Below are 24,864 nucleotides of genomic sequence, written 5' to 3' on the forward strand. Positions count from 1 at the left end.
ATGTAGTCTAAGCACATCTAGTGCGTACATGCCTGACAAGAAGAGTTGCTATCCATCCAGATTAAATCTGATATGATTTGTCACGCTCACGATTCTGGTCTAGACACATTTGGAATGTTAAGTTACACCAAATATCCAAAAGCTTTTGGACACCTGACCATCACACCTATATGAGTTTGTTGGACATCCCATTACAAAACCATGGGCAATAATAGGGAGCTGGCACTGCTTTTGCTATAACTGCCTCCACTCCTCTAGAAAGGCTTTACACAAGATTCTGGAATGTGTCTGTGGGGAATTGTGCCCACTCAGCCAAAAGAGCATTTATGAGATCAAGTGCTGATGTAGGACTAGAAGACCTGGCTCACCTTGTCTTTCCAGTTCACTTCAAAGGTGTTCAGTAGGATTGAAAACAGGGATCTGTGCAGGCCCCTCTAGTTCCACTATTATGTCTTTATTGACCTGGCTTTGTGCACAGGGGCACAGACATGCTTGAACACAAAAGGGCCTTTGCCAAACTGCTGCCATACAGATGGAATTGTACAATCATCTAAAATGTTTTTGTATGCTGTAGCCTTAACAGTACCCTTTACTGGAACCGAGGGACTTCATCTGCCATTATCACTCCTCCACTAAAATTTACAGTAGGCACTATGCAGTCCAGAAGATAGCATGCTCTTGGTATCCACCAAACCAGGATTCATCCATTAGACTGCCAGATAGTGAAGCGTGATTCATCACTCCACAGAACATGTTTCTACCACTCCAGAGTCCAATGGTGGTGTGCTTTACACCACACCAGCCAACTCTTGGTATTGAGCAAAGTGATCTTAGGCTTGTTCCAAGGCCTGGCCATGGAAACCCATTTAATGAAGCTCCAGACACACAGTTCCTGTGCTGATGTTGTTTCCAGAGGTGGTTTTGAACTCTCTGGTGAGTGATACCACAGAAGTGAGATGATTTTTATATGTGATGTGCTTCATGCCTCGCTCTGTGAGTGGCTGAGCTGTTGTTGCTCCTTGACGCATTCACTTCACAATAACAGCACTTACAGTTGACCAGGGCAGAACTAGCAGAGCAGAAATTTCACAAATTGACTTATGGCAAAGGTAGCATCCTAAGACAGTGCCACATTTAAAGTCACTAAGCTCTTCAGTATGACCAAATGTTTGTCAATGGAGATTGCATGGCTATGTTCTTAATTTGGTGCACCTGTTAACAATGAAACCCCTGGACTCAATCATTATTATCATTCTTTAATTTAATATTATTTATTGTATCAGTATGCTGCTGCTGAAGAATGTGAATTTCCCCTTGGGATTAATAAAGTATCTATCTATCTATCTATCTATCTATCTATCTATCTATCTATCTATCTATCTATCTATCTATCTATCTATCTATCTATCTATCTATCTATCTATCTATCTATCTATCTATCTATCTATCTATCTATCTATCTATCTATCTATCTGGGGTGTTGTTCACATACTTTTGGGCATTTAGTGTATCTATAATGCATGAAAAAAGAATAAACCTACTCTCTTGTTCATTTGTGACAGGCTGGTAAGACTAAGCATATAAGGGTTATAGTGGGGATTTGGGACAGATCCAAAAAGTCTGAAAGTGAGAATAGGGTTACCCTAGGACCATTCCACAATAAAACAGTGGGGATACATACATACTGACGATGAAATCCAAAGCTTTGTTTGATTGACTATCACAGTCCGGTGCAGCTTGACTTGTTGATCAATTTTACGATCACGAACAAGACCCCAAAGTATTTGAAGTCCTCTCATTGACTCACTCTCAAAGCCATGCCTGTGAGTAATCATCATCAAATGACCAAAAAGTCCAAAAGGGGGAATATGGAGAATCATGTGGACTGACTACCATAAAATAGAAGGGTTGGGAGTTACAAGATGGCTGATAGACAGGTGCAGGATGGATTCTTGGATTATTTTATAATATTTGTATCGTGCATGAAGACACCCAATTTGGGTCCAATTCCAGAACAGCTCTCATCAGGGCAAAATCTCAGATTCTCCAGCCTTGCAAGGAAAGCGACTCCATCTCACAAGCATACAGTTAATGAATTAAATGAATAAGAGAAATATTAACTAAAATCCCTGGAGCAGAAACTGGCAAGGCTTTTAATTTGAGACATCTGGATACAATTATGTTATTGAGAAATGCAGTTGGCAGAAAGCCAGGTGGTTTGGCCATTAAGAGGACATGTTTTAATTAGAAACAAAGCTCCCAAAGCAAACAAAATGGAGAGAAGCCACCGTGTGAGTTAGAACATACTAATGACTACCAGCCCCAAAGTTCTAAAGCAACTTTTCTAGATTACGGTCTAGGCAAACACACAGAGAAGACGTGGTGTTAGAGAAGGTACAAAGGAGTAAATGTCAACTTCTGAAACATAAAAACACACTAACTCTGCAAACGATGAAATCTCAAACTCAACTGATCTTCATACAGCAAGCAATGAACCTCATGTGGTTAATTTTTTCTCCACTCTTAAATTCTATATGTGTAATTGTTAAGTGTGTTAAGTTGCATTTTTAATTCTTTTTTTGTTTTGTAAAATGTATACAAGTATATAAGCATATAATCATATAAAAAAATATTATTTTAAATCACGGTTGTCGAACAGTGGCTGCAGGTTTTCATTCTAACCATCTTCTTAACTAGTGACCAGTTTTTGCTGCTAATTAACTTCTTTTGCCTTAATTTTACTTAAATTGGCTCAGGCCCCTTTGTTGTTTCTTTTTTCCTTAATTAGCAGCTAAATAATAATGAAACACAATACAAGCCACCGCATGACCAGCTCATCTGTTGCCCATCACACAATATTTGAAAATAAAGAAAGGTCAAGGTCTCACTAAGGTTGATCTCTCAGGTCACCAAAACATTTTAACAGTATTCTTAGAAAAAACAGAAAATCAACATTTTTGGAAATAATTAATAGCAAGAATCGACTTATTATTAAGATAGTGATTGGAGTGAAAATTGGAAATCCCAATTTAGCTGGTCATCTGTTGGCTCGTTTCACATCTCATTTCTGTTTGGCTGTCATTTAATGAAGAGAAGAATCAATTCAAAGCACTGAATACTTACAAACAGGGCTATTAAAATGAAGGCAAAAAGAACTTAATTAGCAGTGCAAACTGGTCACTGATTAGGAAAAGGGTTAGAATGAAAACCTGCAGCAACTGCGGCACTCCAGGCCCGGAGTTCGACACCCCTGTGTTAAATGTATGTATTAACTATGTGTCTAAATCTGTTTTGCATAAGGTTAAAGATCTCGTTTCTCTCTTTAAAATACAATAGTAGGATTTGATTATGTGAAAAAGATTTAAAATTACATGTTGAAGAGGATTTCGGTTTTCATATTGACGGGCAGACCATGGATGTTAGTATATAAAATCACACGATGTCTGAAAATCTGTTTTTTCAATTTAGTGTTATTTTTATAGTACTAGGGTGTTGTACCGTGTTAGCCATTATGAATGTAGAGAAAAGCCAAGCAAAATGACACCTTTTATTGGCTAACTAAAAAGATTACAATATGCAAGTTTTCAAGGCAACTCAGGCCCCTTCTTCAGGCAAGAGTGTCCTAGAGTGTGTATATAAACACAGGGAACTCCAGTTTCTGTATTACATCTTGCCTGAAGAAGGGGCCTGAGTTGCCTCGAAAACTTGCATATTGTAATCTTTTTAGTTAGCCAATAAAAGGTGTTATTTTTGGAAATGTGTAAGGGGTTAAATTACAGCAAAAGTTAGTGAGTCATCTTAATTCTTGGGAAGAACTAAGATTGGGAAGAACTAAACCCAAAAAGCAGTTATGGTAAATACAATATAATAAACTAACAATCATGAACAGCTACAATTCTTATAAAAACTTATATTGGTTTAACAGAACAACACAATATAGAAAAGCAATCAATATAAAGAACTGAAGAAAGAAGGCACCTTTCAGCACCATGGATGAGATTTTTGCCTAGGAAGGTCACCCCCTACCTGCAGGAACTGAATCTGTCGCTGAGCATCCATGAGTTCCTGCTCCACCGAGTTGAGTGACCGGTCCAGACGGCCTTTTTCAGCAGATAGGCGCATGGTGCTCTCTTCAGTCTTCAGCTTCTCACGCTCCACCTGTAGAATATCAAGTGCCCTCATGTTAAATGAATTCTTTTTCAGGTTGCATGACTGTATCTTACTATAACCCCAAACCAGAAAAAGTTGGGACGGTATGAAAAATGCAAAAACAAAAAAACACTGATTCTTAAATTTGCTTTGTCTTTTTCATTGCAGACAGTATGAACCCAAGATATTTCATGTTTTGTGTAGTCAATTTCACTTCATTTGTGAATGTACATCCATTCCTGCATTTCAGGTCTTACAAGAAATGTCGGGATGGGGGCAAACTAGGGTCATTAATGAGGTAAAATAATGAAATAAGGATGTGATTTCAAACAGGCAATGTCAACAGGTGATTGTAATCGTGAGTTGGTATCCACAAATGGCTGAGTCTTTGAGGAGCAAAAATGAGCATCGGATCTCCAGGTTGTCAGCATCTGTGTGAGAAAATGGTTGAAATGTTTCAAAACAATGTTCCTCAAAGAAAGATTGGAAGGGATTTGCGTATTTCTCCCTCTTCAGTGCATAATATAATGAAACGATTCAAGGAATCTGGAGGAATTTCGGTGAGTAAAGGTCAAGTGCACAAGCCTAAGCTGAACACCTGTGATTCCGATCGCTCAGACGGCACTGCATCATCAATAGCTGATATAACCACTTGGGCAAGGGATGACTGGCAAACCTTTGTTAAGCACCACAATACAGAGTTACATTCACAAATGCCACCTCAAACTTTACTGTGCAAAAAACATGTCTTATGTTAACCATGTCCAGAAGTGGCGTCGACTTCTCTGGACTCGTAGGCATCAGTGAAGGACCATCACACAGTGGAAATGTGTACTGTGGTCAGACAAATCAGTATTCCAGATCTTTTTTGGAAGAAATGAACGCTGTGCTGTCTGGACCAAAGACACAAAGGACAATCCAAACTGTTACCAGCAACAAGTCCAAAAGCCAGGGTCTGTCATGGTATGGGGTTGTGTCAGTGCCCTTGGCAAAGATCATTTGTATTTCTGCGAATGCAGCATTAATGCAGAAAAGTACATTGAGATTTTAGAGCAACATATGCTGCCTTCTAGACGACATCTTTTCCAGGGACATCCATGTATTTTTCAGTAAGAAAACACAAAACCACATTCTGCACACGTTGCAAAGGCATGGCTGTGGACAAAGAGGGTCCGGGTACTGGACTGGCCTGCCTGTGGTCCTGACCTGTCTCTAACAGAGAATGTGTGGAGAATTTTAAAATGAAAAATGAGAAACGCTTCATTACTTGGTATTCTCAGTGCCAAAACATCTTTGAAATGTTCTGAGAAGGAATGGTGACATTAAAAAGTGGTGAATACTTTACCGTCCCACCTTTTTTCTGCATTTGTTATAGGCCTGAAATGCAGGAATGGATGTATATCTATACTAATAAAAGGCAAAGCCCTCACTGACTGACTGACTGACTCACTCACTCACTCACTAATCACTAATTCTCCAACTTCCCGTGTAGGTAGAAGGCTGAAATTTGGCAGGCTCATTCCTTACAGCTTACTTACAAAAGTTAGGCAGGTTTCATTTCAAAATTCTACGCGTAATGGTCATAACTGGAACCTCTTTTTTGTCCATATACTGTAATGGAAGGCAGCAAGATGGCCGTAGGAGACGGAGTTGCGTGTCGCGTCATCACGCCTCCCACGTAATCACGTGAACTGACTGTGAACTCAGTACGTAGAAAAGAAGGAGGAGCCCCAAAGAGCGCTGAAGAAAACATTCATTACAAAATTGACAAGGCAGCGAAACAGTAAGAAGTGAGTGAGTGACACATACAAGCATCTTCATAAGACACGAGGTATAAAAAAGCACAGTGTAAACCGTAAGTTTAAATTACCTTTATACAAACGCTCCCGCTGCCGTTTGCAATGACATATTCGCGAGATACAAGTTTAATGAGAAGACACGAGGTATAAACAACAGTTTGGATCACTTTGTAACAGAGTTAAAATTGCTGTAGCGAGAAACTTTTAACTGCCGGGTCTTAGCTAACATTAAATAAACCCGTGGACATCGCAACATCACACAAGAGAGCGGCTCACGTGAAGTGACTGAACGCAGCAGGAGTGATCACTTCGATGAATCAAACCTGTTCAAAAAACACATTACACAATTGATAAGGTAGGAAAAGAATATGAAACAAAGCACGGTATAAACCGTAACTTTAAATTAACTTTATAGAAATGATCCCGCTGCCGTTTGCAATATCATTTTCGCCCCTGCGAAGCACAGGGATTCTGCTATATATATTAAACTGTTTCAACCATTCTATGATCTGCTTCTCGCAACTGAAAGAGGGCACCGTGGCAGAAGTTAGCCGACTTGCTGACCAACCACAAGCGTTACCTGGTAGGTAACCACCCATACAATCAGATTGTGAATCAGACTACGAATGCCTGCAATGTAATTACCCCGATCTACATGCTGTCAAATGAACGAAACACACGCCGTGGCACAATGTTAGGGCTGACGTCCGAGGTTCGATTCCCGTAAGGGAGTGCAGTGAGTGTGTACGCCTGATGAGTCCACAATTACGGCGAAACACGTGTCGCGTACTATGCATCTTCAAAGCACGGTGTAAACCGTAAGTTTAAATTGAGTTTATAGAAACGCTCCGGCTGCCGTTTGCAATACCATATTCGCGAGATACAAGTTTAATGAGAAGACACGAGGTATAAACGAGACTTTGAATGACTTTGTAACAGAGTTAAAATTGCTGGAGCGAGAAACTTTTAACTGCCGGGTCATGTTGCGTGTTCTCGGGTAGGTACACCAAAAAATGTATACATTTATGCATGTAATGGGCAAACAAAAAATTTACTATACCCGAAAGCACTGCAGTAGTACTCAATGTATCTTTACTTCTTAAATGTTAATGTTTTACTGTTTAATAATTTATACGCTTCTTATATGTTGTTCAAATTCTTTTATCAAAATACCAGTAACAGCGCACTGCACGATAACGTTGAGTGAATACACTTGACATGAGCATTCATGTTATTTATCCTCTTTCTCTGTATGTTTACTATTCGTTTGCTCAGAGGTTGATGCTCTTGCTGCTTAATGAGCAGCTCTTCACCCTAGCGTCCCGCTGTTTCTCTTCTTTCGTCGGCATCTTTTCCCGTTAAAACTGATTAAGTTAGTTTTTGTGTTGCGATAACTTAGTATGTTTTCTTTAGTTTTTCAGTTAAGTTGGCACTTAAGTCTTCAATCTGCCTCAAGAATGATTAGCGAAGGTGGTAGGGAATGAAAACGGCACCCGTACGCATCCCCCACGGCCGCACTGGTGCGCGCAGCTGTGAGTTGATTCTACAATAAAATAAAATAAAGATAAAAAGAGTAATAAAATCATCACCCCGAAAGCGAATAGTAGACGTGACGTAGTATATGTGTACCAAATTTCAAGTCAATAGGTGAAACTTCTCTTTTTATTTCAAAACATTTCAATATATATCAATAAATCGTTTTTTAAACAGTTAGATTCAATAATAACCTCATTCATTTGGAACTCAAAACACCCACGTATCTGAAGAGCGACCCTACAAAGACCTCAGGCAGAAGGTGGCATGGATTTACCTAATTTTCAGTTTTATTACTGGGCAGCAAACATACTAGCCATAAAAACCTGGACACAAATAAATGCACATACACAGGCTTGGTCCGCAACAGAAATAAAATCCTGTAGTACTTCTTTATATTCCCTGCTCTGCTCTCCAATAAATGAAAGTTATCGCAGATATACTAATAACCCAATTGTGCTTTACTCACTCAGAATATGGAACCAAATTAGGAAGCATTTTAAGATGGAAAATCTTTTATCAGTGGCACCTCTGCAAGAGAACCACCTCTTTCAACCTTCGCAAGTATATCCAGTTTTTAATACCTGGAAAAGTTTTGGGATTAAAATGCTCAGAGATCTTTATATAGACAACATATTTACATCTTTTGAACAATTATGTTCAAAATTTAACCTCCCAGCTACACATTTCTTTTACTATCTTCAAATTAGAAATTTTGTTAAACAGAAATTGCCCGATTTCCCCCACCTTGCACCCTCCACAATGCTGGAAAAAATACTGCTCAATTCCGAGGAAACAAACACTATTTCCGCAATATATAAAATCTTATTAGAGTCCCTACCTTTCAAAGATCCAAGAGGACATTGGGAAGAAGATCTCTTAATCAATATATCAGAAAAGGAGTGGAAGGTAGCAAAGCAGAGAATTCACTCGAGTTCTATATGCGCAAAGCATAGAATTATTCAACTAAAAATTATATATCGAGCTCATCTGTCTCGCTTAAAACTGTCCAAAATGTTTCCAGGCCAGGATCCAACCTGCGAGCGCTGCAACCAAGCTCCTGCCTCACTGGGTCACATGTTCTGGGCTTGCACCAAACTAACATCATTTTGGACAAAAATTTTTAAGTGCCTCTCAGACAGCCTTGGTATCACAATCCCTCCTAACCCACTAACAGCTGTGTTTGGTGTCCTTCCAGATGGACTGGAATTGGAGAAGGACAAGCAAACTGTGATTGCATTCACTACACTTTTGGCACGCAGACTTATTTTGTTAAATTGGAAGAATCCTAATTCTCCTCTTATAAGTCAGTGGGAAACCGATGTTTTATATTATTTGAAATTGGAAAAAATCAAATTTTCAGTTAGAGGATCTGTACAAAATTTTTTCAAAACATGGCAGGATTTAATCAATATTATTTTAGAATAAGAGAAATAACTATTATTGAATTTAACTCCCTTCTCCATCTCTTATTTATATAGATATTTACTTCTCCCCTTCTTTTGTCTAATGTTGCCTTATTAAAAAGCTTAAAGAAATTTTCCTTTAGCTAAGCTCTCCTTCTCAGGGGTGGGGTTTGATTTGTTTTCAAATTTGTTGGGTTATAAATTGATCTGTTTGTATGGAATGATTACAATGAAAATTAATAAAATAAAAATATTAAAAAAAAAAATAGGTGAAACGGTTTGCAAGCTACAGGTGATTTAAAATCCTGGACAGACAAACGAATAGCCACGGTAGCGTATTATAGAAGAAGATTTTACTGTTTCCATCCATCCATTTTCCAACCCGCTGAATCCGAACACAGGGTCACGGGGGTCTGCTGGAGCCAATCCCAGCCAACACAGGCCACAAGGCAGGAAACAATCCCGGGCAGGGTGCCAACCCACCGCAGGACACACACAAACACACCCACACACCAAGCACACACTAGGGCCAATTTAGAATCGCCAATCCACCTAACCAGCATGTCTACGGACTGTGGGAGGAAACCGGAGTGCCCGGAGGAAACCCACGCAGACACGGGGAGAACATGCAAACTCCACGCAGGGAGGACCCGGGAAGCGAACCCGGGTCCCCAGGTCTCCCAACTGCGAGGCAGCAGCGCTACCCACTGCGCCACCGTGCCGCCCATTTTACTGTTTAATAATTTATATTTATATGCAATGTGCTTCTTATATATTACTTCATATTCTCATATGATAATGATGTTAATGTTGTTTATATTGATTTCTATGTTATTGTAAGTGCTCTTTATTTGTAGAAAAATAAATATGGCAATTAACAAACTTATTTTATACATACTACATTTTATTTTTTTCTCTTGCACTCAGTGATTGAATCCACTGGGTAATCAGTTATATATATATATATATATATATATATATATATATATATATATATATATATATTTATTTATGTGTATATATATGTAGATATGTATATATCCCCCGTGACCCTGTGTTCGGATTCAGCGGGTTGGAAAATGGATGGATGGATATATGTATATATATGTGTATATGTAGATATGTGTATATGTAGATATGTATATATGTTTATGTATATATATGTTTACATAACCTCTTTAACACACTACTTCTCCGCTGCAAAGCGCGGGTTTTTTGCTAGTTAATAAATGAAATGAAGTTGACCGAACAAACTATGAAATATCTTTGTTCCATACTGTCTGCAATGAAATAAAAGTCAAAGGAAATTTAAGAATCAGTATGTTTTTTTTTATTTTGCAGTTTCCTCCCACAGTCCAAAGACATGCAGGTTAGGTGTATTGGCGATTCTAAGTTGTCCCTACTGTGTGCTTGGTGTGTGTGTGCACCCTGCGGTGGGCTGGCACCCTGCCCGGGGTTTTTTTTCCTGCCTTGCACCCTGTGTTGGCTGGGATTGGCTCCAGCAGACCCCCATGACCCTGTAGTTAGGATATAGAGGGTTGGATAATGGATGGATTTTCCATACCGTTCCAGATTTTTCTAATTTGGGACTATATTAACTTAAAGAAAAAGACTCGACATTACTCATATAAAGCTGTTTACAATGATAGCATCCTCTATAATGCAGCCTGACACATAAAGCAAGGCATGAAAACATAAAGAAAATAATTTAATCAGCTCCAATGAGTACTGGGGTTAGAACTTTAGAACACTCTAGATGAGAACAGGCCATTCAGCCCAACAAAGCTTGCCAGTCCTATCCACTTATTTCTTCCAAAAAAACATCAAGTCGAGTTTTGAAAGTCCCCAACATCTTACTGTCTACCACACTACTTGGTAGCTTAAAACTACAGAATAGGTAGGGTTACAACTACAGAATGCAGAACACGCTCAAAAAGTCCACTTTATAGTGCATGGTTTTAGTTCCAATCTTCACACTGCCTCAAAAATAATTACGTTACAACACAAACCCCCAAACAACAAATACATTACTCAATCAAAGCTTAATATTGACAAATTATGGAGCATGATGACATCATAATTATTGTCCCATTTCAGCAGAAAATTACAGTCCGCACTTAAGTCTATAAGTGTTATCATTTACGCATTTGACGGTGCCATCACTTTTCAGTGTAGTCTGCAAAGGTCCCTTTCGAAAAGACCTCACCTTATCCAGAGTGTTGCGGAGAGCAGTCTTGTCCTTCTCCAGTCGCATGGCAGCTCTTTCAGCCTCCCTCTTTTCGCTTTCCAGCTGCACCACGGCTCTCTGAAGGCTGCGCAGCCGCTCTTGCGCCAAGGTTCGATCTGTTTGCAGCTTTTCCAGGCTGCGGAATGCAGTCTCCTCTGACTCCACGCGCTGTCTCAGTAGCTACGAGATGGGGAAAGAGGATGAGTAGGATAATGGGAGGAAGTAGGACCTTCAAGAAAATATCCATACATTTCATCTTAAACATCATAAGAAATATTCTGCCACACAAGTTTCCAGAAATATATTTTTATAAGTTAGATATATAACTTGGATAAGATATTATGAGAAGCAGTTTGCTTGTGATCATAGTGTGCATGGCCAGTGGGATTTGAAGCTACTCCCTTGTCGTTGTTCAGTTTCATTTTCTCTACGTCTAGTTGGTATTTTAATCTGCATATTCATTTAGGTGAATATTATTGTGTAAATGTGGAGTGGTGTACTCTAAACAATTAATTTACTGACCTCCTGTTGCTGTTGGAGTTGCCCCTCCAGCTCTGCTCGCTTCAGCTCCTCTTCCCCCAAGTCAGCTTGCAGGGCCTGCATCCGCTCCATTATTGTCGCCATGCTCTTCTTACTCTCCGCAAGGGCTGATTTTGCCCCTTCCAGCCTCTCCTAAAGGGTCAACAAAATGTAGCAGAATATCAAAATTAAAAGGAGTGGTCCATAATGACCTGGATATTGGCATTGTATCCCAGACAAGTCACTTGTTTTTCAGCAGCCACACTATCTGCACTTCAGAAGAGGTCACCCACCTGAAGCTGAGCATTTTCGGGCCTGGCCTGTACTTGGATGAGAGACCATTTAGGAAAAGCTTGGGTTGCTTCTGGAAAAGGTGTTGGTGAGGCCAGCAGGGAGCACTTACCCTGTGGTCTGAATGTGGATCCTAATGCCCCAGTGCAGTGACGGGAACACTATGATGCACAAATAAGGTGCCGTTCTTCAGATGAGATGTAAAACTGAGGACTCGACTCTCAGCCTGGTTATTCTGGTCCCTTAATCAACCCCTGTCTCTAATTGGCTCTCTCTCTCACCACTTCACCACCTAATAGCTAATGTGTGGTGACCAAAAATGGCTGCTGTCGCATCATCCAGGTGGATGCTGCACATTGCTGGTGATTGAAGTGGCCTCCTTTCTATATAAAGTACTATAAGTGTGTTGAAAAAATGCTAAATAAATGCAATGTCTTCTTCTTATTGTTAAATTGCCAGATCATCCATATAGGATAGATCCATAGCCTCTGACTATCCTACAGCATCTACCAACAGAGGATTCTTGAATTTTTCAGCATGCTCAGTACAGTCATGGCCAAAAGTTTTGAGAATGACCCAAGTATTGGTTTTCACAAAGTTTTCTGCTTCAGTGTTTTTAGATCTTTTTGTCAGATGTTTCTATGGTGTACTAAAGTAGAATTACAAGCATTTCATAAGTTTCAAAGGCTTTTATTGACAATTACATTAAGTTTATGCAAAGAGTCAATATCTGCAGTGTTGGCCATTCTTTATTTTCCAAGACCTCTGCAATCCATCCTGGCATGCTGTCCACCAAGCATTGATGATGCAAGAATGGGCAGCCATCAGTCAGGATAGGGTCCAGAAGTTGATGGACAGCCTGCCAGGGTGAATTGCAGAGGTCTTGAAAAAGAAGGGCCAACACTGAAAATATTGACTCTTTGAATAAACTGTCAATAAAACCCTTTGAAACTTATGAAGTGCTTGTAATTCTACTTCAGTATACCATACAAACATCTGACAAAAAGATCTTTAAACACTGAAGCAGCAAACGTTTTCAAAACTTTTGGCAACACCTGTAGTTGCCCTGCAAGCAGTTGTCATTTTCACCTAAATTTCCATTGGCTACATAAGACTATGCGAATTTTCAAATTCTGTTTGTTACCTGGTGGTCTAATGGTGCAGTGTTCTTTGAATAGGGAACAGGTTGTGTTATAATGACCCCATGATGCCAAAGTTTTGAATGCAGCAGAGTGGGCATGCAGGCAAGACACAGGAGCTTTGTGGATTCAGATGTGCGTGACAGAGAGGATCACAACAAGGTGGCCTCAAGTTGGCAGGTCCATGACACAGTATGTGGCCTGCAATCAACATGAGTGTGTGTGGAGAAGGGACAAGGGGACGTGAGACACAATGTGGCTGTAACAGTGAGGATGTTTGCCCAGGCAGCGATTTGCAGGCTTGCTTTTGTGAATTAGAATAAAATATGCACCCAGTTGTCTGAGGAATCAGAATCCCTCATCCTGCGTGTTGTATCTCTGTCTGTGCCACTCTCTCCCATCTGTCTTTTAACTGGAGATGCATATTAAAATTCATTTATGTAAAAAGCTACAAAATTTGGCATTGAATAAAGTGGGTAGGCCTAGGCCTATACGGGCCTAATACTAGCACCACACCTGTCTCTAGTTATATGGTAACTTCAATGAGGATAGTCAACTCCTTCTCAGTCACCACTTCACACAAAATCATCTTGTATTAAGACATCCATTATAAGTCTGATGCCACCTTATATGCCTTTTCTGCTACAATATGATTTCTAGATGTTGTTCTTGTGGCTTTTTCAGGAAATTGTGAGACTAGAAAAAAAAAAACCAAAACAAACAAACAACTATTTCCATGAAAAGTTCTGACCTGTAGTAGCCGGCGCTCCTGTTCACTGGTGCTCAGGGCCTTCTGCAGGGTCAGCACGCGCTCTTGGGCTGAGGCCTGGCTGGCAGCATTCTCTGCCATGCTGCCACTCAGGCTTTGCAGTCGCTCCTTTAGTGAACCTTCAGCTTCCTCTGCTTTGGCCAAGGCCAGGTGCAGTCGGTCCACCTCCAGTCGAAGAGCACCAGCCTTCATCTCACTTTCTGACACCTGCAGGGGGGGCAGAGTACTTTATATAACACCAACTATGTAGTGCCATGTTTTCTTTTTTATCAGTCAGAATGAGGAAGTTTCTGTCACCCCTTATCACACCAATTCAGTGGCTTCTACTTTAGCTAACTGAGGTACACTATTTGACTAAAAGTATGTGGACAATTCTCCAAATGATTGAGCTCAGGCATTTCATTGTTAACAGTTATATCAAATCAAGTGTTGGCTAGACTTTGGAGCAGTGGCAATGTGTTCTCTGGAGTGATGAATCACAATCCACTACTTGGCAGTCTGATGGATAAATCTGTCACAATGCCAGAAGAATGCTGCCTTCTGGATTGCAGAGTGACCACTGTAAAGCTTGGTTAAGGAGAGCTAATGGTCTGGAACTGTTTTAAAGAGTTTTGGCGAGGCCCTTTGGTTGCAGTGTAGGGTACTGTTAATGCAACTTCATAGAATGTTGACTGTGTGCTTCCAACTTTGTGGCAACAGTCTGGGGAAGGCCGTTTTTGTCCCAGCATGACAAACTCCACAAAGACATGGAGGATCTCCAGTGATCCATACAAAGACCTCAACTCTTATTGAACACCCCTTTGGAGTGAACTTGGACACCAACTTTGAGTCAGGCTTACTTGTCCAACATCAGTACCTACCTAACCATTCAAATGCTCTTTTGGCTGACTGGGCACAAAGTCCCACAGACACACTGCAAATTCTTGTGGTAAGCCTTGCCAGGAGAGTGGAAACCTCCATAGACTACAAAGGAAGGACCAATTCCATATTAGTTTTGGAATGGGATGTCCAACAAGCTCTAATAGGTGAGATGACTGAGTGACCATAAATCTTTGGCTGTATAGTCTTAAGTCTAACAACATCAGCACAACAGAGTTGTTCCATTAATTGCTAAACACTGAATTGTTATATATCTGGAGGTGCAGATACATTTCACGTCACCATCTAAATGGAGTGGACGCCAACTGATCTCTGCCTCCTGGAGACTCACCTGCCGCTGCAGGTTATCGATGCGATCTTGTGCAGCCTGAATTTCTGTCTCTTTGTCTCCCAAGCTAAGCTTCATACGCTGCAGCTCGCCTTCCAGAGTTCTCCGGGACAGCTCCAGCTTGGTGCCTCGGCTTTCTGCGTCTTCCAGTGCCTCCTTCAACTTCCGCCTTTCAGCATCCAGCCTTGCCTCATTGGCTTTGAGCTTGTTAAGCTTCTCCTGAAAAATAGAAATAGTGAAGTGAGGAGCTAAGCTGTTACAGTTGCGACATCAGGTGTTTAGCTAATCTTTACTGTTCAATATACAGTGGCCTTGCATATACAGTATATATATATATATATATATATATATATATATATATATATATATATATATATATATATATATAAAGAGAATGCTTTCAAATTTTGTTTAAATCCTGATTTTCTTTTCAAAGGTATGTGAATTCAAAGGGGGCAATAAGCAGAAAAAAAGTTGAACTACTATTAGAAACTCCAAAGGTGTTACCCATTCCAACCCTTTTTAGTTTCATTGAAACATACCATAAATGACCTCTTATTGCTTTATTTAATTTATGTTCCTGTACAGTGATAAGTCATGAGGAACGGCACTAAATAAGGCAAAGCTTCTTCTTATGCTTGCATAAAATTTCTCTTGATGGCCCTGTTAGGATGCGTGTTATAAAAGGCACCATAAAAAGCAAAGCCTATCCCCTTTTAACATGTTGCCGTTTTATGGCTTCGCTTTTTCATTGTGCCAGATATTATGGACAGCATATGAGATAAAGTTAATTTATTTGCTTTGGTTGTGTTACTCTTAATTATTCCGTAAAGCAGTTTATGATCTAGCTCATTTTGAAACATAATATTTCACTTTAAGGTTATTCTACTTGTATGTAAAATCCATCCATCCATTATCCAACCCGCATAAAATGCTCTTGGAAAATCCTTTGAAGGACTTTGTGAGCGTAGTTGTGCTAAAAGTCACTATATAAGGTAAAGCCTATTCCATTTTTGTTTAATACTGCACTTGGTTTTTCTATAACAGTGGTCTCAAACTCCAAGCCTGGAGGGCCACAGTGACTGCAGGTTTTCATTCTAACCCTGTTCTTAATTGGTGACCAGTTTTTGCTGCTAATTAACTCCTTTTCCATTTACCGTATATACTCACGTATAAGTCGGGTGTTGAAACCCAAAAAATCGATCATAAAATCAGACCCCAACTTATACGCCCATTCAAAAATGCAACATTTAAATTTTATTTTTTACATCTTCTTGCCTCCTCCAATTTCGCCATCAGTTTCTCAGACGTATTGAATTTTATTGCAGCAATGCAGTTACCAAGTTCCACATCAACGACTTTTAATTTAAAACCAGCTTCATATTTTCCTCTGATCAAACGATCCATCATAGATAAGGGATCCTCTTATGATAAAGGTATATGAGGGTGTGAGATACAAAAACACAAATCAGTGCAAACGTTGCTTTGGAATAGTTTTGGTATTACTGTGTGGTCACGTAGGCACAATGCATAGTAAAAAAAAAAGGCCGTGTGCTCCATGGTTAGTCTCTCAGGTGGCCGTTAGCATATCATCATCTCTTGGACCAATAGCGTGAGTTTTCTGCATTCGACTTATACGACCGACATTATAAAATACCACAAATTATATGGTAAAATCAAGCCCCGACTTATCTGCGGTAATACTTAAATGCGAGTATATACTGTATTTTAATTGACTTGTTTTTTGAGATTTGTTCCCCTGATCATTCCTCTGAATTGCTTCATTTCTTTCCTTAAATGCACCCAAACAGAAATGAAATGTGAAGTGAGTGAGCCAACAGAAGACCAACTAAGTCAGGGCCTTCAATTCCAACCAGTTGCTTAATTAGGAGCCGAGTCTCATTGTTAATTAAACTCGTTCTTTCATTCAATGGCATGTTGCTGCTCTCATTGTGCAATAGCAGACATTTCCAAAATTGTTGATTTTCTCTTTTCTAAGAGCACACTGTTAAAATATTTTGGGCACCTGAGCAGATCATCATTCCTGAGACCTTCACCTTTCTTTATTTTCAGATATTGTATGATGGACACAGTTTGCTGGTCCTGTTTTGGCTCATTTTGTATCTGATTATTATTAGGCTGCTAATTAAGAAAAATGAAACAATTAAGGGGTCGGAGTCTTCAAGAGCAAGTCAATTATAATTAATTCAAAAGAAGTTAATTAGCAGCAAAAACAGGTCACTAATTAAGAAAAGGGTTAGAATGAAAATGTGCAGCCACCGCAGCCCTCCAGGACTGGAGTTGGAGATCACTGTTCTAAAGGATGCTTTGAAATTACATGAGAGAAGAGCCACTCTGCAAAACTGCCTGAGAAAAATACACATATTTCAGAAAACATGTACTGTAGCAATGTGACTGTACTAACAGACTTTCTTTAATTTTTGCATTTCACATTTCCCCGACATAACTGACAATATATCACATGAGTGAAAATTAAATTGCTATTTAACAGCACCATACACATAAACTTAAGATAGAAGCTTTTCATTTAATTTGTCCACCTAAAAGGCAGATTACAGTGATGGTGACAACCTAATCATAATTTTACCATACAGCCCCATAAAGATATACATTTACTTAGGCCCCTGAAATAAAATGACTGTCCAAATATGACTGCAAAATTCAATGTAATCTATAGTAATTATATTGCTTATCTTTAAACATTTACCCACAATTCCACTTTAAAATATCCTAGTCTATGTATGCAAAGAAAGCAATATCACCATGCCATCAATGCACAGCACCAGTTTTTCCAGCAAGAGACAGACTAAGGAGAACTTTTTTAGCATACCAAGAGCAAATGTGAAGAATGGAGTCAAGTCGCAAGTCTCAGTGAACAACAGAGGGTGACATTTGCAGAGTTTTAACACAAATTTTAAGGTAAGCTAATTTGAGAGGCGCTTATAATTTGAACTAAATCAGCCTTTAGAAATGCATTCCAAGCCCAGAGTTACAGTCCTGTTGCCATGTTGATCATATAATTTTATTTTGCTTGGTTTGTATCTCTTATACTATGCTAGTTTAGGGATAATAATAATTATTATTATAGTTGTCATTTTTGGATTATTATTTATGTTGTGGCCTATAATTTTTTGCCCCCTGCGATGTTTAAGACAAGACCACATGACTGACTGTTTCCCAGAATTCAGTTGCACCTTGCCCAGTGAAGTTCCCTGATTTGTGTCCAAAATGGCCAGCAACACTGCAAATATTAGAAGAAATGCGCTCAGAAACTGCAAGAGTAACTGATTCTATATAGCAGTCTGAGTGTCCCCACAATGAAAGCACTAAATAAAATACCCACTATCTGGAAAATCATTTATTAATGCTTTTATAAAAAGTCGAGGATGCTAGCCGTAAAAGATGAACAGACTTTATACAATTACAATTCTGACTCCTTCTACCATTGAGTCTTTTTACCTGTGTGTTGCGCCGCTCGGTCTCAGCTGACTGGACACTCCGCTCCAAGGTGGTCACCTTCTCTAGAAGGGTCTTACGCTCCCGTTCTCCACGACGGATGGATTCTTCTTGCAACATGAGGGCAGTCTGGGCAGAGCTGAGTTTACCTTCGGCTCCTCGTTTCACTAAAGAAGTCAATCAAATAATCTTTCAGAAACTTGTCGGAGAAACAAATGGTGCACCCATACAATGAGAAACATGCCGCTAAACCTTTGGAGTGTCTACATGCACAACAGAGAGGCCATTTTATGACTTGGATAAGTTTTCTCCCACAAATGCTTCAAATGACAGATTGCTCTGTGTTTCAGTCCACAGCAGGCACAGCCATTGTCTCAGCAAAACTTTGGAAAATAATTCTTTCCTCCAGCAAGCTGTTGGCCTGTTTTCAAAAGAACCTGGGGACCCCTAACTGTAATTCATAGTCAAGATGGAGCCATATCACCACGATCAATTGATGCATCTAATGGTTCAGTTTTAGTTTGTTCTACATCTGGCTGTACAGCTTTTTGTTTACATGCAATCGTGCATTTTTTGGATGAAGGCTCTGCCCCATTCATGAATATTGATGAGCAACCATAGAGTGACAGAACACAGAACAATTCATGATTTTTTGGCTGTATGATGTTATTTCACCCACAAAAAAAGGGTGACAGGGCAGATCCAAGCAACTATAGGCCAGTAAGCTTAACATGCATCACAGGAAAATTAATGGAAGGAATTATTAAGGATAAGATCGAGCAACACCTGGCAAGGACAGGAGTTATTCTAAGCAGTCAGCATGGGTTCAGAAGAAGGAGGTCATGTTTTACTAACATGCTGGAATTCTATGAGGAGGCAACAAAAGGATACGATCAAAGTGGAGCTTATGATATTATTTATCTGGACTTTCAGAAAGCATTTGATAAGGTGCCACATGAGAGGTTGGGCATCAAATTAAAAGAGGTGGGAGTTCAGGGTGATGTTTGTAGATGGGTGCAGAATTGGCTCAGACACAGGAAGCAGAGGGTGATGGTGCGAGGAACCTCATCAGAACTGGCCGATGTTAAGAGTGGTGTTCCACAGGGGTCAGTGCTAGGGCCGCTGCTATTTTTAATATATATAAATGATTTAGATAGGAATATAAGTAACAAGCTGGTTAAGTTTGCAGATGATACCAAGATAGGTGGATTAGAAGATAATTTGGAATCCGTTATATCATTACAGAAGGACTTGGATAGCATACAGGCTTGGGCAGATTTGTGGCAGATGAAATTTAATGTCAGTAAATGTAAAGTATTACACATTGGAAGTAAAAATGTTAGGTTTGAATACACAATGGGCGGTCGGAAAATCGAGAGTACACCTTATGAGAAGGATTTAGGAGTCATAGTGGACTCTAAGCTATCGACTTCCCGACAGTGTTCAGAAGCCATTAAGAAGGCTAACAGAATGTTAGGATATACTGTATAGCACGATGTGTGGAGTACAAGTCACAGGAGGTTCTGCTCAACCTTTATAATGCACTGGTGAGGCCTCATCTTGAGTACTGTGTGCAGTTTTGGTCTCCAGCCTACAAAAAGGATATAGCAGCACTAGAAAAGGTCCAGAGAAGAGAGATGAGGCTGATTCCAGGGCTACAGGGGTTGAATTATGAGGAAAGATTAAAAGAGCTGAGCCTTTACAATTTAAGCAAAAGAAGATTAAGAGGTGACATGATTGAAGTGTTTACAATTATGAAGGGAATTAGTACAGTGGATCGAGATTGTTATTTTAAAATGAGTTCATCAAGAACACAGGTACACAGTTGGAAACTTGTTAAGGGTAAATTTCGCACAAACATTAGGAAGTTTTTCTTTACACAAAGAACGACAGAAACTTGGAATAAGCTACCAAGTAGTGTGGTAGACAGTAAGACGTTAGGGTCTTTCAAAACTCGACTTGATGTTTTCTTGGAAGAAATAAGTGGTTAGTACTGGCGAGCTTTGTTGGGCTGAATGGCCTGTTCTCGTCTAGAGTGTTCTAATGTATCATTGAAAGCATGTGTAAATGATCTTATTAACATAGCAGCAGAATAGAGTCCTGAGTGTTAACACTTCATATCTCATCAAAACAGATTATCTTGAGAAGTACTCGGGGTTAACCGTCCTTACATGGAATTTCAAGACACTCTCAAGGTTAACGCCAGGGAGGTCTACCACTGATCAGCATTACCTTTCAATCCAAATTTATGGATCATCTCACTTTCTTTGCACACCAACTCCTGGTCCTGGTTCATGTTTAGCTTGCTTTATTTCTGTACTTGTAACATTTGACTTATTGTATTACTACATTCTTGCTTATGTCGTCTGAGGAGTGGCAGGTTGTGATGAGTAAGATTGGCACATTTTGATTCGCGTACAGTTTTGCAAAACTGGCGCTAAAATTCATTTCACAATTATGAAATCCAAAATTCATTTAAGAGTTTTTGACGCTTTCAATTTTTTTTTTTGGAGGTGGAAACAAGGAATTCAGCTCCCCAAGGCCTCGCTCACGCTTTCAGTTTACCTGTGTTCTTTTCTGCAACTGGGTAAAGCACCAATGAAATCAATTCTATTTCTGCCTCACGTTCACATTACCACGGAGGAGTACTGTAGGCTTTTTTTGAAAATTTGAAATGCTGTATATTTTCCACACAAAGATACACTAAAACATCATCCAGTCTCATGGTTTCTCATATCAGTACAATGCTGATGATACACATCTGTACCTGTTGTTCCCTCCAGAGGACCACAAGGTATCAGCTACAATCTCTGCATGTCTCACTGATATTGAAGTGTAGGTTAAGGAGCACCGTCAGCAACTCAACCTGACAAAGGCGGACCTTCTTGTTACCATAGCTTGTCAGTCGATTTATACCCTAGCACTGTTCAGCTTGGCTCATTACCGCCAACACCCACCAAGTCAGCATGTGACCTTTGGGTGAAGATTGATGACCACCTGTCTTCCACAGTCCATGCTTCAACAGCCACAACTCTTGGTCCAAGCTTTGGTCTGGACTACTACAACTCTCCCCTAGCACTGGTACCTGCATGTGCTACCAAGCAGCTGCAGATGATAGAAAATGCAGTGGCACATCTGGAGTTCAACCAGCCAAGATGGGAGCGTATCACTTCTATCTTCAACTCACTGCACTGGCCCCCTGTAGCAGCATGTATTCAAATCAGGCTTTGGTCTTGTCACGTCTGGACTACTGAAGCGCTCTTCTGGCAAGAATTCTGGCATGTGTCATCAAGCCAGTCTAGATGATTCAAAAAGCAGTGGCATGTCTGGTGTTCAATCAGCCGAGGCAGGCACATGTCACTCCTCTCTTCAGATCACTGACATGCATTAAGTTCAAATCCTTGATGCTTGTCTATAGAGCAGTCAACAGCTCAGGACCTGTATATATGGAGGTCCTCTGCTTCCTCTTGCTACTTGGGGTTGCTGATGAATGGTGTCTGATGATGCCACCTCTGTGTGGCATCAAATCTAAATCCAGACTTTTTTCATGTGTAGCTCCTGGCTGGTGGGATGAACTGCAGACTCCCTCACAATGTTTAAGAAGCACTTGAAGATTCTCTTGTTCAGAACATTTATGTCTAACGATAATAGCTTTGTTAGGTTCTTGTAAACAAGGATGTATGTCTAACTAGCTGTATTTTGTAATAACTTGAGAGTTTCATTTTTTCATTTAAAAAAGTTGAACCATTTACATCTGTAAATATCAGACTTTGTTTCCAAATGCCCTTAAGGTTTGGAAGGCTTCATGCTTTTGTTTGGTAGTACCACACCGCAAATAATGCACAACAGCCATTGCTCTCTGCATTTTATGGTAAAAGTGAACCTACAGTATACCTCTGAAAATCTGGATTGTATGTTCTTTTAACATTCCTGTTTGGGTTGGAATTTTAGGATGAATCTTGAAACGGAATTGGAAGAGTTCAGAATAGGTGATACTACGAAGTGTTTGAGGAGCATGTCCATGTTGTTTGGCTTTCTTCATGAATAAAGCATGTGGTGTACAACAGGTTGTCGTGTTCTTGGAAAACTGCACTTACATCAGATGTTTCCATTCCCCAGTATGATGGAACAAAATGTCCCTTTGGCTGGGTGCAAAACCGAAATCTACAATCAGTAGCCCACTAAAGCATTGAAGCAATGGCTAATTCATTCGTTCATTCATTAAAATTAAGCTAGGTTGTCCAACGACCCACAAATTGAGAAACACTGCATTACATCAATTCTTTCTAAAGAAATGAACAAGAATCCTGCTCTTAAAAGACAAGTGGAAGCTCACCTTCTTCACACTCGGCTAGCGACTTCTGGAGGTGCTGCACTCTCAGCTGAGTTCCATCTCGGTCAGCCTCCATCTCACCAAGCTGTCTGATTAGAGTCCCATTCTGAGTGCGAGCTTCATCCTGCATGACAAAAAAAGAATCCAAACCCACAGATTAGAATTTAATGGGGTAAATCAGTCCAAAGTCAAGTCTGAAGACAGCAACAGCATGTGACATTATGAGGAGCACCTCAGGATATCAAACTGCCTGCACAGTTTGCTGGTCTGCAAAGGGCTTCTACAAGAGATTGAAAAAAATGGATGACACCAAAAACAAATGGGTCTGCAAATGTGCTCTATAAAGAAAGGTTATGCTAGAAGAAACTTTAGACCTTCATTAGAGGCAGAAAAAGATGAGAAAACAGAACCAGGCCACTTCTCACTAGCTCTAAAGAATGGAGCATGATGGATATGGAATTCCTACACTTATTACTTCTTACAAATGGCATTTACAACATTTACTTGTATTATCAAAAGTGCTACTAAACTGAACGTTGTGCCTCAAGACAAAGTAGTTCATATAAAATGGCCAGTAGAGGTCACCAAAACACTATTAATATTAGACTTTGGCAGGTCCAGAGCAACAGTTAAGAGGTAAATGAAACTGGAAGAGCTCAAAGACTAACTCGTAGACATGGAGTGGAGGGATATACATAACAAATTATATAAATATAAATATAACAAATAGATGGGTTGATAGTGTATCATTAACTCAGATATCCCAAACACTGATCTTTTTTTCTCAGTTTAGTTGTAAGAAACCCACTTTAATAAGAATACCTGCAAATCATGGACAAACTCAAAAGATGCCCAACACTAAGTCACAGAGAGAAGTAAGATGAAATCAGATAATTTTGGATATTTGAAAGGGACTATATAAGACAGAGAGATAGGTAATGAAAGTTACTGTACTGTATAATTTGACTAATAGTGCTTGTTGATTAAGGAGCTTAGATAGATAGATAGATAGATAGATAGATAGATAGATAGATAGATAGATAGATAGATAGATAGATAGATAGATAGATAGATATGAAAGGCACTATATAATAGATAGATAGATAGATAGATAGATAGATAGATAGATAGATAGATAGATAGATAGATAGATAGATAGATAGATATGAAAGGCATTATATAATAGATATGAAAGGCACTATATAATAGATAGATAGATATGAAAGGCACTATATAGTAGATAGATAGATAGATGGATATGAAAGGCACTATATAATAGATAGATAGATATGAAAGGCACTATATAGTAGATAGATAGATATGAAAGGCACTACATAGTAGATAGATAGATAGATAGATAGATAGATAGATAGATAGATAGATAGATAGATAGATAGATAGATAGATAGATAGATAGATAGATAGATAGATAGATAGATAGATAGATAGATAGATAGATAGATAGATAAGGCACAATATACTGTCATATGCTGCTAATGAAGACGTTTAGAAAGACAGATAGGAAAGAGATTGAATAATCTGACTAGTAATACTTGCAGATTATGGCACCTAAATAGATAAATATGAAAGACACTTTAAAATTTGACAGGTGGCACGGTGGCACAGTTTTTGCTCTGCTGCTTTTCAGAGCAGGGTTTGCATCCTGGGTCCTCCCTATGTGGAGTTCTCCCCGTGTCCAGTTTCCTCCCACAGTCCAAAGACATGCAGGTTAGGTGGCTCGATGATACTTGATGATACTTAATTGGCCCTAGTGTCTGGTTGGGGTGTGTGTGTGTGTGTGTGTGTGTGTGTGTGTGTGTGTGTGTGCGTGTGTGTATGTGTGTGTGTGTGTTCACCCTGTGACAGAGTGGCTCACTGTCCAGGGTTTATTCCTGCCTTGCACCCTATGCTGGCTGGGATGGGCTCCAGTGTGCCCTTTGACCCTGTTCAGGACTAAGTGCATTAGACAATGACTGACTGACTTTATGCTTTGATTAGTAATATTTACTGCTTAA

The 24,864-nt window shown here is 39.6% G+C and overlaps 1 protein-coding gene across 4 annotated transcripts in view; it reads right to left on the reverse strand.

The window, feature by feature from the left end:
• The window catches only part of LOC114656662 (rootletin-like), a 141,008-nt gene that overhangs the window by 5,081 nt on the left and 111,063 nt on the right, over nt 1-24,864 (reverse strand). For all 4 annotated transcript variants that reach the window (XM_051930741.1, XM_051930742.1, XM_051930740.1 and 1 more), the window contains 7 exons: nt 22,853-22,973; nt 18,520-18,683; nt 15,043-15,258; nt 13,815-14,039; nt 11,637-11,786; nt 11,094-11,294; nt 4,027-4,158 (listed from right to left, as the gene is read on the reverse strand). In XM_051930741.1, coding sequence (XP_051786701.1) covers nt 4,027-4,158; nt 11,094-11,294; nt 11,637-11,786; nt 13,815-14,039; nt 15,043-15,258; nt 18,520-18,683; nt 22,853-22,973 — 1,209 coding nt within the window. The remainder of the gene's footprint in view (nt 1-4,026; nt 4,159-11,093; nt 11,295-11,636; nt 11,787-13,814; nt 14,040-15,042; nt 15,259-18,519; nt 18,684-22,852; nt 22,974-24,864) is intronic.

Source organism: Erpetoichthys calabaricus, chromosome 8 (assembly GCF_900747795.2).
Source record: "Erpetoichthys calabaricus chromosome 8, fErpCal1.3, whole genome shotgun sequence".
NCBI classification, from domain to species: Eukaryota; Metazoa; Chordata; class Cladistia; order Polypteriformes; family Polypteridae; genus Erpetoichthys; species Erpetoichthys calabaricus.